At 37.8% G+C, this 12,843-nt stretch overlaps 1 protein-coding gene across 1 annotated transcript in view; it reads left to right on the forward strand.

The window, feature by feature from the left end:
* The window catches only part of ADCY2 (adenylate cyclase 2), a 198,317-nt gene that overhangs the window by 92,693 nt on the left and 92,781 nt on the right, over positions 1–12,843 (forward strand). Inside the window, exon 4 of the mRNA XM_026082600.1 lies at positions 3,991–4,140. Coding sequence (XP_025938385.1) covers positions 3,991–4,140 — 150 coding nt within the window. The remainder of the gene's footprint in view (positions 1–3,990; positions 4,141–12,843) is intronic.

A 12,843-nucleotide genomic window follows, 5' to 3' on the forward strand; every position in this document is an offset into this window, starting at 1 on the left:
GATTGTCATATAGATGTCATAAATTATAGCTTGTCTTCTCCACTCTATTTCCTTAGCTTTTTTATTCAGAGGAAAACTGGAATATAGCTATTTAAAAGGTTATTAAAATTTTTTTTGTAAAAATTCTGTTCATGGAAGAATTGCAGGAAGGATCTGAACAGTATCTAAAATGGCAGAATAAATGTGACAACGTAACACATTAATTGGCGGTTTTCCAGTTGGGGAAACTCTGTAGAGAACTTTAATTTTTGTAATCAGTAGTTGAACAGCAGTTACGCAGATGTTTAACAAATATTTTATCCTTTAGTATCAGCAGCCTATATTATAATTCTTTTGTTCTTGTGTAGCATAGTACTTCCTTCTATACATGCACCTTTGTAGGCAGCTTTCATCAGCTGAACTAGCAACATGCAGCATCACTGTGTAATCTATATAATACACTACAGTTTTTGAGCAACTCAGTTGACTTCACTATTTTGAGAAATTAGTCATAGCTACTTTGTCTTCTTTTGCTTTTAAATACAGTCTATTTTGTCAGTTAAGCACTAGATGTATGATATTTCAAACAATCTTATATTCACTGATAATGAAAGATACATATATTTGAATGTAAAAATACAATTCAGAAAATGCCCCATTGCCTGGAGGTGCATACAGGTCTCTGTAGATCAAAAGAGAAGAAACAGAGATAAGGCATGGTCAAGTTCCTTGAGTGACTAGAGGCACTGGATGGTGCTTTGGGTACCTAGGGTCACTTCGCAGTGGTATCATGGACTTCCTTGCATAATCTTTGACTCATATTTAGATCACTTTGTTTAGACATGGAATTCAGGCATTGATTAGGCAGGAACTTGGCCACAGTGTACAGTTAACAGATATCTTTAGGGTGCAGAAGGCCCAGGAGATTGTCTCTTAACACACTGTACAGAGAGGCTGAAACTTCTGCTGTGTAACTCAGTGTTTCTACATGGTGAAATGAGAGGCAGCTTCCAGGAGACTTTGTTCATTTGTCTGATCTGAGCCTGGAGAAATGGCTAGGCAGGAAGCTAGTCTGATTCAGGGTTGTGTTGTAGGTGATCCATTCCGGGTAGGATTCAGAACATGGGATCTTCTTTTCAGAGCAGGTGCCTCACAGAGGAATAGGAGGAATTTTTTGCACAATTGCGTAGTAGTTAGAGCACTTGCTCAGGAAGTGGGAAATGGGTTTAAGTTTTCCTCAGTCCAGAAAATTTGAACCTGTTCCTCCTAGGAGAATGCCTATGAGACTTTAGAGCAAACCTGGATGGAACACTTCTTCAGTCTGTTTGTTGAAGCCACGGGGCACTGTTCAGAAAAAAAAAAGGCAAGACTTAGGAGAAGGGAGATACTAAGCAAGAATTATATATATATATATTTTTTATTTTATCATATTTATTATATTTTCCATTGAACAGTCTATAACCTTCATGTGTCTCACTCAATAACTTTTCAGGGACAGATACAGAAATAGCTGCTGTGGCAGCATCAGAGAGCAAGCAAAAATCTGTCAGTCTGAGGATAAGTTAGAAACCAGTTCAACCATTTCTTGGAAAATTGCTCTAATACCTGTGACACATTTCTGAATGGACTCCATGCTGGCCAAAAAAATGTGATCTCTACATAATCCCTCATGTACTTATGTTACAGCTACAATAAATCTAGCAAAGGCTGAGCTATCTGACTTGCCTTTGGGTGCCTTAATTCAGGTACTGGAAGCCAGCGCAGAGATTCATGTGGGCTGAATTACGCCATTGAGAATCTGCCAAGCCTGGTTAATTAGCCACCTTGCCTGTCAGTCACTTGTTTCCGTCTATTTTCTCACTTGAGCTGGTTCAGTCATAAAACTGTAATCTGTTTTTCTATGCCTGTGAAGGTGATACTCATAATTTACTCCTCCATCTAGCTATCATATTATTTTCTTTATTTGGATTGGTTGTATTCTGGTCTTTTCTGTGCCCAGCAATCTTTATTTTCAGGCATTTGTTCCCATTTCATGGTTTCATTTCATAAAATAGTAGCTGGGCTGGGCAACTGGAGTGCACTACCCCTGCACTGTAGTCTCTCCTAGGAATCCTTGCTCGCTCATCCACGCCTACTGGGAATACCATGCCGTTACTGACATCCAAGCAGAATCAAGCTGCTGTGATTTACAAAGAAATATAGAAAGATTTTGAGTTAAACTGTTTTTCACTGTACCATCATCTCTTATGTGCCCAATTCAAAGACAAGGTATTTTATAATTTTTTTAATTGTTGGCTGTTGGGAAATATTTCAGTTAAATTATTCTCTCTACTTTAAATTATATCTCTCTGCTTAGTAATAGAAGTTCTTTGGAGAAAATGAGAAATGTAGATTTTTATCCTTGTTTTTATATTTGAATTATGTATTTTAGAAAATTTTAAAAACTCAGTGTTGCTTTCAGAAATGTGATAATGCCATGATCTTAAAATTATAGGGAAAGAAAAATTTTATCAAACTGCAAAACATTAATCCTGTTGCTAAGTTGAACAGTTCCTGCTTCTAGCTCTGGGGAACCATGAGAGATTAGACTTCAAATATGTCGCAGACAGAGAAACAGATATCATCTGTAATGATGGTATTGTTTGTGAGGAAAATAAAAACATTTCTTGAAAACTTTAATTTTAAAATGTGCATTTATAAAAGGAGAATTGAAACTTCATGTAATTTTTGTGAGTAAAGAAGGACTTCCATTAATAGGAAGACCCATCTCTTTTCTTTGGACCACTGTAGCATACCATCTGTATTTTTTTTGACGTCACTGGCTCTTTCACTACTAGCAGTCCACAAAAGACTATCTGATAAGTAGGAACATCAAAAAGAACCATGAATGATCACTGTGTAAATCTACCGTAAGTCTCATGATTGGATTAACTGTGGAGGATTGATGAAATTGTAGCCTCCCTTCTTCCTCCCCACCTTCCAGACCACAAGCACTACGTGGTACAGTCCTTGCGATCCAGGCTGTATGGTGCACTGATGGCCTTATGGATGGGGACCCAGGCTGACCACCATGCAGCTGGATCTCAGTCTCAGTTCTCTTGTAGTATGATCTCTTTTACTGAATTAAGAATTGGTTTCATTTCTCTGATGTGTTGTTCTTGCTCTGATTCACCTAGGGTGAGTAACCAGGTCTCTCTCTTTGCAACAGTAAAACGGGGATAGTTGAAAGTGCTAGCATCCCCAAGCAGTATGCTGTCCTTTTTGCAGTTAGAAGTACAGGAAAGAGCTGCCTCCATCCTCTCTTTACTGGCTCTGTAATGTTCCATACAATTAATAAATAAAAAAAGATTCTTTAAGCAAACTTAATACTCATGTTCATGTATTGTTGTGCCCACTGAGCATCTGATGTTGAACCTAAATTTTATTGATTTAGCTTTGTGTTTTAGGCAAATCTTGGTAGTAGATAACAGTATTCCAGCAGAGAGAGAGATCTTAGTTCCTTAAATTTTGTTTACTATCGCCAAGGTTAATATTTATAGCTGGCTGTAGGATAGTAGTGGGTCAGGCCGAGATAAAATGCTGGTCAGGCTGTTGATATAGGTGAATCTTTTCACCCCTTGATCACATGGCACTTCAAAAGAGATTGTTTTGCCAAAAGAGCTTGACGTGGCTTCTGCTGGTGTTATTAGGAGCCATAGCTATCTTTTAGCACCAGTAAATCATGTTCCTACCTAATTAATACTCAGCAGTGGATATAGAGCATGAGCTGAATTTCTTTTTCAGAAAACATATACCTCATTAAATAGGCAAATGTGTGGTTCATCAGCATTCCTATTTCATCCCAAATTAAAATAGTATTATCTCTGGGGATTTTGTCTCTCATTATGAAGGCTTTGTGAAAGGTAAACCTTTGCTAGAAAGAAACTTGAAACAAAAGCTATATTCTGCTGACTTGTTTAAATATTTTCCCTGACACTTGGCTCTTTTTTTTTTTTTTTTCTAAACCTCTAGATGTTGGCAAATGTAATCATTTTTATCTGTGGAAACTTGGCAGGAGCGTACCACAAACATCTCATGGAACTTGCGCTGCAGCAGACCTATCAGGACACATGCAACTGCATCAAATCTCGTATCAAGTTAGAATTTGAGAAGCGGCAGCAGGTAAAGTCACTGTCACGTTTGGGTCTGTTTTGCTATTTTCCCATTATCCCCCATTCCTCACTATATAATCTAGTTTGCCAATGGATGAACACTTAATGAGTTACTGAAAATTACTTAAAAAGTGTGCAAAGTCTCTTGAAGAGGATTTTGCACAATTTCCATCAGAATTTAAGAAGGTATTATAATTAATGTTGCCATATGCATGTTTTCTTCTATTTGTTTTATGAAAATGTTTTATGATAATGGAAGTTGAAGTTGCTGTATTGACTCTGTTTTCACACTTTCTCTTTTGTTTTCCTCATTGGATAAGTTGTGTGATGTATATTTATGCTTTGGGAATCATCAGTTCTTTGTGCCCAAGAACAGTGCTGTGAAATCATTGCCATAAGGCATTACTGCACTGTTTTTAAAGTATTTCAAACTACAATACTGATGAAACATGTGATGTAGTTCTGAGGGTCAGGTGTATTAAGAAGAGCTAGGGGAATTGCATAATGAGCCTATCTGTCATTTACTCTAGCAGCTGAATAAAAGGCTTCTCTGATTGCTTTATATAGTTCTTTTTCTGTTTGCAAGTTCTGTACAGTGCCTATCATCCTGACAGATAGGTACTTCATTTAAAAGAATTTGAAATACAAATTAGTGCATCAAGTAGTAAAGAAGATAGGTGTATTTTGCTCTGAAGGTCACCAAACTCAAACTTCTTCGAACTGTTAAGGGTCAGAGAACAGAGCCTTCATGGACACATTGCTGTTGCTGCATATGGTGCATTCAAGTGTATGTCTGGTATGTCCCTGCTGACCTTAACTGTTGTGCCTGGGAGTAGTCTCACAAATACCTGCAGCCACTTTAAATCAAGGTTTTCAAGATCCACCACCAATACTTTAGAAGACAGAAAGAGCAAATGAAGAGGCTGTACCAGGACTTTAGTGAATGTTATGTGGTGTTAGGCGTAGCCTCATTCTGCTGGGCATTTGGGCTGCACAGTGGCTGAAGTTGCTGTGAGACATTTAGAGTAGTCTTAAGGAGAACATTTTACAGTAAACAGAGGCTGTGATGATTAGATGCAAGATCTGCATAAGGCACTATTTTGGGAGAGGTTGTGGAAGGGCAGTCATTTATAAGTTTCCACTTCTCACTCCATGAGCTGTATGCAGTGCATCAATAGGTTTTGTAGCTGATCGCATACAATGAATGCATTTTCCTGTGTATATTGCCTCACACTCTTCTGTTGAAAATTTAGGCCAGAATATCTCCAAATTAGTTGCAGTGAGACAGCTTACAGGTGCAAGGCAACTACTGCCAGGCATGTGGGAGTAGTGCCGCTCCAGGACAGGGAGTGTCCTGTGATGTGGGGCTGATGTGATGTCTCCACAGCTCCTGGTGACTCAGGAGAAGATGGTTAATGCTGGTCGCTGTGCCCAGGCCTCAGCTGCCAGAATGATGTGGGCAGGCCATAACCGAAGAGCATAATACATAGCAGGCATCAGGGTATCTCTTATTCAGGAGCACCTGAGCTCTTAGCTTCCTGAGCACTGTTGTGAGGGTCCAGGTGTTGTTTTTGTTCTTGGTTGCTTTTTGTTACAAGTGTTGGAAATGCATTGGTATGTCTGCTGGAATTAGGAAGGTGTATTACTGGACACACTGTCAACAGGTAAAATCAAAAGGGTAAAGAAGATGCTTGTACAAGTCAGTAGTTAGGACAGACATAGTGCTAGCTGGTGTTTTCTGCAGATGTGTATCATCTGCTGAACACCATTAACTTCTGTGGAAAGTCATCGGTAAGCAAATTTGATCTCCTGATGCTTCTGAAGGTCTTACAAAAATGGTCAAGAACCTGACAATGGAGAGAAGCAAAAATATTTGCAATCCTATGGCTGATGCTTGCTCTCTGTTATTTGGAAGGGTTAGATTTATAATATGCTGGAGCCCAGCAAGATGGATAGCACAACAACAATCTTTCATTAATATATTTTGTGATTATTACAGAATGATGATGGGAATTGCACTTAATTTGTTAAATATCTATGTATGCATGGTCATATTTGTGTTTTGATTGAAATAAATATATCATACAACTAGCTAAGATCCATCTGCACACCTCTAAGTAATGTACTGCAGGTCTTGATTTGTGCATTTTTGGTGCTAACAGTGGATGGACCAACAACTGATTAAACTCAGCTAGGTGAAGGGGGCAGAATTCTATGAATTATTTATTTATTTATTTATTTATTTATTTTACCTCCCCTGAACCACTAGATCCTCTGATCTTCTTAAATAGATGTCTTTAGCCTTTACCCTCTCAACCCCTTAATATGCCCTTTGTCCTGTTTGACAGTTTTTCCAACCAAAAAGAGAAGGAGGTGCAGGTCCTTATTAAGACACTTACAAATGCTGGATATTTAAATTTAAGAATATGAATGGGGGTTAATTTCAGAAGGAATATTTTTTCTACTCGAGTTAATGTACTTCTGGATTAAAAAGTTTGCAGACACAGAGAAGTGAATGTGCTTTAGTCTGTCTTTTAATACAGCTTTTTTACCAAGAAATACAGGAGATGGTCCACATTGTTAGTATTCAGGTAGCAAAAGTCAGTCATATTGTTGCATAGGATTGGGATACATTGAAATGGTAGGAGCAGGTGCATATTAAAAAATTCTAAGTTGATTTTGATCAAAGCTTTTATTAGCCTGTTAAAGGTTGTAGCATGACCATTGATTTTCCATCTCTTTCACAAGCAAAATTTGATTTACTTCAGTGAGAAGTATCACAAGTTACTTTTACACCAGTGCCGAGCATAGGGATGTGCTTCTGAATACTTAGGCCTCCAGATCAAATTTAACCTCATGAACATCATGTCTTTTCTAATTGTTTTTGAAAGATATACACTTTGTATTATATATTTTACTTCATGAATTTCCTCTTACTGTCTTTGAGAATAGCGCCATACAGATGTAGTCAGCTGTTGCTTTTCTTTTTTTTTTTTTTTTTTTTTTTATCTTTGAACAACCTTTCAGAGAGCACCACTTCAGCTGTACCAATAGATAAATATATTGAATTGTCACCCAACAGCTATGCCAAAGGACTTAAGAGAAACACTGAATTCAATGTTTACGAATGAGACTGTTGTGCATTAATATCTGGTGAAATGGTGGAGGGTGAATATATGTTCCCAGATACCAGTTTGAAGTATTATACCCACATGGCTGCATACTTCTGTGGGGGCGCAGCAGGGGCTGGCTGCTCCCTAAGGGACAGGGAGCTGAGGTGGTAACGTGGCCAGCCGGGAGGGACCTGGCCAGCCAGGACTTCATCCCATGGTACCCAAGCAAGGCGAGTCCCTCAAACCTGGCGGTGGTGGCCAGGATCAGCCGAGAGTCCAGATCATCAGGCAAGTTCATGGCGATGAAGCAGGTCTGAGGACCAGCCAGGACATCACCCATGGGTTGAGGTCCAATATATATAAAAGAGAAATGTGAAACTATTTTGATCTCCTAAGATCAGCGATTTCATTTCAAGACACACATTTAAAATAGCCTCATAACATTATTTGTCCCACTGAGACAGCCTGGCTGACAGTTTGCAGGACTAATGACTGACTAAGTTAGCAATCTTAACACTGACAAGTGTTTAACATAATTGTTCTTCTCTCTCTCTTCTGGTGCTTTGCATTATGAGACATAGGAAATATGCTCTGAGAAATTCTTACAATGTACCAGGTAGCTGTTTGGCAGGTGTTGATGTTCAGTGGGTTCTCTAGGATGCTCTCTTTAAAAAAGAGGCAGTATAATGATCGTTTTAGAAACACTCAGGTAGCAGATTGAATTGAATGAGGTTTCAAATCATTGAGTGGGATTTTAATTTTTTCACTGAAACGCAGTGAAGCGATACTATACATTGCAAGGACTGAAATACTTTAAAACTGCTTAAAATGAATCTCAAGCAAAGAAATCTCATAAATTTCTGACACTTGAGGCTCTTAGTGAAGAACAAAAATGTTTGAAATGTATTATTTGGAACCAATATATAAAATGTGGATTCATAAAAGTTCAATTAATGCATTTTATACTAATATTTTCATGAACATGGAAGAGTTTTCCTAAAGGCTTCCTGTTTTGGGTTTGATTTTTTGTTTGTTTGTTTGTTTTTAATGTAGGGTTAGTAAGGAGGAGAAGTGAAAACTGGCTCTGGTCTTTTAGAATATTTTTTTGTACTCCAAGCCTGTTTGTACATACCTGCAGCACTTTTACATAGATGTGTGGCCAATCCTTTATGTTGTCTACACATCAGTACCAAAAATTCAAGACTGTTCTGAGAAGGACTTAAGTGCCTGGTTCTCCATTGCAGACCACATAGAAGAAAGCTAGAAAAGCTCAGCTGWTTGGCATGCATGTTCCAGGTAATATGTGTCTGAGGAAAAGAAAGAAATACTATGTTTCAATGAGTGACCTTGATGGTCATCCTGCGAGAAAGGCAAGACAAACAGTTGTCCTGTTTTCTGCCTGAGCATGACTTGATTTGCTGCCATTTCAAATATTTCACTACGATGTTTCATAGCTTTGATACATAAAGTTTTGTATGGCAAATCAGAAGAAAAGAACTTCTATGTAGTTCTAGTTTTAAGTGTGCAAATACATCTAATATCATCTTATCAACAAAAGCAACAATCTTCAAGAGATTCCAACAGGTTTTTTGTTGTTCTTTTTCCTCTAAATTTTGTTACTGCTGCATTCTGTTGCAGTCCTCTTACTACTCTAAGCTGTATGGATAAGACCACATCTGTGTTTAGATTCACTGTCTTTTCTTGTGCAAAAATGACTTGAGTTCCCATCTTGTATTTATCATTGGTAGTGTCTTAATCACCGGGCCATGGGCTATTCTGCAGTGGACCTCTCCTGCTGGTGCTGCTCTGTTTCATTTCATTTTTATGGGTRTCACTATTTGGGCAGAGCTCCTGGAAACAACATGGAGCAATCTTTTCTCCTCAGCTGTGGGACAGGTGCTTTCTCTGAGGCCGCCAGTGATGTCTAGCTAGGTTTGTTAGAAAGCRTAAATACTCAGGTCTGCAGGTGAAGCAGACTGTACATACACCATTTTTCTTCATCCTGTGTTGAAAGCCTGTGTGAGGAGCTCATCCCAGGCCTCGGTAACTGCCCGCTTAGTGGTGCTTAACACTCAATGTAGTTAAGCACTGCACCTCAATAGTGTCCCCCCAGAAAGGTGGCCACTGCCACTGTACTCATTGTACACCTCAGGCAAAAACATCACACTTAGCTGAGGAAGGCTTCAGAGAGGCATCCAAACCTGTTGATCTCCCAGGAGGGGTGCAAGAGGCTTCCCCTAGTCTCATCTTGTAGGCACTTACTCGCCTGCATGCCAGTGCTTGAGGTACCCCCATTTGGCCACAGGGCAAGTGCTACCACAGCTAAAACCAGACCAAAGCAAGCTCAGAGTCGTCAAGAGATCCTATGTTGAATACAAAGCCTGTAGCATGATGGTAAAAATCATATTTCTGGACTACAAAAGCCCTGAGCAACCTCATCTAGTTTTCGAGTTATCCCTGTTTGGAATAAGATGTTGGGACTATAGTTCTCCAGAGGTCCCTCCCAACCTGAATCTTTCTCTGAGTCTGTAGTTTTCTTTAATGTTTTTCCCACAGCAGGATGTTGTAAAATACAGGAATATGGTGATTTCAAATAGGAATGGAAAGAAAAGTATCCCCTTGAATCACATTGTATAATCTCAAATGCATGGTGTTTATATCACCAAAAATCCTACCAGCTACTACAGATACTTTCTCAAGTTTCTGATGCTGACTCTTTGCTTACAGAAATGTAACATAAGAAATAATGTAGCCATTTTTGCTCTCCCTGACTGAGGAGAATAATAGTAATTTTGCAAGAGGAGTGTATGTTTGTTATCAAAAGTTAAATGTTTTGAAAACTGAGTGGGGAGTATACAAATACACCCATTGCCACTTCAGTAGCTTTAGACTACCCTGAATAATGTAGAAATTAATTTTCTCTCCTCCTTTTCACCCTCACCCTGCAGTCACTTCAGTGAATTATTTCTCAGAATTGAAATAGATTATATAAGCCTGATGATGTTATAGTAGGCACAATGTTTAAGAGTCTGAAATTGATTTTCTCCAAATGTTCAGTATTTTAATAAAAATATGAAATTTTGATTTCAAGAAAAATATAAATAGGTTCCTGTTTTCTACCTGGAGGCTTAAAAGCACTTCTGTTGATTCTGCATTTCAGAATCTCTTCTTTATTATTTTCGTGCTAAGTCATTTCACATAAACCACATTTTTAACTAGCAGATTGATAGATAGAGATAGTGATTTCAAATTAACAGTATTGCATAAAGGTCTTGCAGATACAGAAACATTTAAAATAGACTATTGACAAAAAGTAGGTCAGTTGTTCGGCATCCAAAATGTGAGTTTATGAACCTGCTTTGAACACTAAGGTTAGATTGGTCCAGTTGTCTTAGTTTATGTTTTGAGCTATGACATGTTTTAGAAAGTACATTTCACTGATAAATTTAATATGAATGATAATTACGTAGTAATTTTAAATGATACATCAGTCATTTACTGGTGGCATTTTGAAAATARATCATATAATATTTATGATATCTTTCTGCTTTTTCAGTGTAAGTTATGCTTTTCATCCTACAGTAGCTGTTTAGTACTGTTGTTTCTATTCATAACCCCCATAATGTGTTCAATGGGCATTAATGGTGATTATGGTCTAATGCAATGGGTGAAAGAGATAAAGTATCGGGTCAAATTTAGCATCAGCATTGTGCAGTAAAATAGGAAGCCTGTTTTAACAGAAAAGGAAATAGTTTAAAGTATAGTATCTTCAATCATATGCCTTTCTAACAGTACTCTGATATGGAGGAGTGTTCTTTACTTCAGTCAGAAATCACAGCATTGTGTGTATCTTTATTAAGTTTCTCAGAAATATGGAGAAGTACGTAACAATGATGCACGTCAATCATTTTAAAATAATGACAATTGTTCTTTTACTTCTTTTTGTTGGTGTCAGTGGTTTGAAGTCAGTTACTTTTGGCCTCTGATATCACTTCTTCAGCTGGTAAAATAGAGGGATTTCAGTATCTTGATCATATTATTTGACTACTCTCACTCGTATATTTAACTTTTTCTACTGATGCTGAGATGTAGGATCCTACTGCCTCTTCTACCATGACTTCCGTGCCTTATGATTCTTCACAAGAACATTCCGAGAAACAGGGTTTTCAGAAGAAACAACAGCTCTGGACTGGACAAGTGCCGTTAAGTGCAGAATGATGTCCTGAACTTGGCCCAATTCACCATCCTTTTCCTTCTTAGGGGTATATTTACAAAGCTCGGTGCAGCAGAGCTAGACAATGTTTTTCAGCTCTTTACAGCATGGTCTTGTGCTCCCTAAATATATTCTTGGGGATTGGTTTGTCATAAAAGAGGTGGTCTGCAGTGCAGCTACAGTGGAACAATGTTCRTTCTAATTTCTGGGGCGTGTTTAATTTCCGAGTATCTCTGGAAAATAAGGCTTTTGGTGTATATAAGTGCATATAAAGAAATCATGGACAATAAGTAGGACTCTCCTGGCAACAGCAGTATAAATTTTATCTTTGGTAGTGATTGTGCACCAGTTACTGCATTATCCCAAAGATTTTTCCACTTATTTAAATAGTCTAATTATCTTGATAGCGTCATTACATGTGCTGTAAATGTATCTCTGACATTTACTCTGCTTTAGTACTAACTATGATATTCATTCACTTCAGTTATGTTTGGAGGGATCTCAGGATAACCCACTGGCTTCTATTATTCAGTTAGGAAACTGGATTTTAATATTTTCTTTTAGGAGGAGGTGCTACAAAATTGGAAAATGTTCAATATTTGAGAATAAAAAGTATTTCTTTGCAATATTACCAAATAAATCTGTCATTGTGGCAGAGAAGATGGTGTCATTGTAATTCAGAAGGATGTTGAAAGCATTAAGTAGATGGATTTATTTTCTGTTACTTGCAATGTACCATAAAAATATATTTCCTGGGTATGCTTTTTTTTTTTTCACATATCCACTGAATTATAATTCTAGGACCCTCTTTTTTTAGTGCTACAAACATTTCAATGAAGTCTTTGGGCAGTTTTCAATTTTCCTGGCAGCAACTGCCTTTATGTCTTGATTCCGTCTCACACTACTTGTTGGCTGAATTCCTGTTGTCATACTGTTAGGCACAGCTCTGTTTGTTTTTTGAAAAAGGTTTGAGACAATAAACTAGCCAATAAGCTTAATAATCTTAATAAACTTAATATATACTCGCAAAGAGAATTCCTGATTCCTATGACTTGTGATATATATCTCATTATTAGAGGAAGAAATACCATCACTGGAAGTCTAGCTATCTACATGAAGACACTTGTGTTCTTCACTATTTTGAAATGAATGGCTTAGCAAATAACCTGTAGAAATATTCTACACAGGGCAATAGAAACACTGCAGTTCCTGCAGATAATGTTTTTTTGCCTACCTCAGGACATCATAGAGAGAAAAAGTCATTTACCATTTTGCAGTGAAGTAGCTGAGATTTCAGCTGTTTCTCTAAATGTGTTGATCACAGCTGTGGTAATTTATTACATCCAACATCCTCAGATAAAGTGATGAGTAATGCTGCTTTGTTTTG

Source organism: Apteryx rowi, unplaced genomic scaffold (genome assembly GCF_003343035.1).
Source record: "Apteryx rowi isolate R43461 unplaced genomic scaffold, aptRow1 scaffold_584, whole genome shotgun sequence".
Classification (NCBI taxonomy): Eukaryota; Metazoa; Chordata; class Aves; order Apterygiformes; family Apterygidae; genus Apteryx; species Apteryx rowi.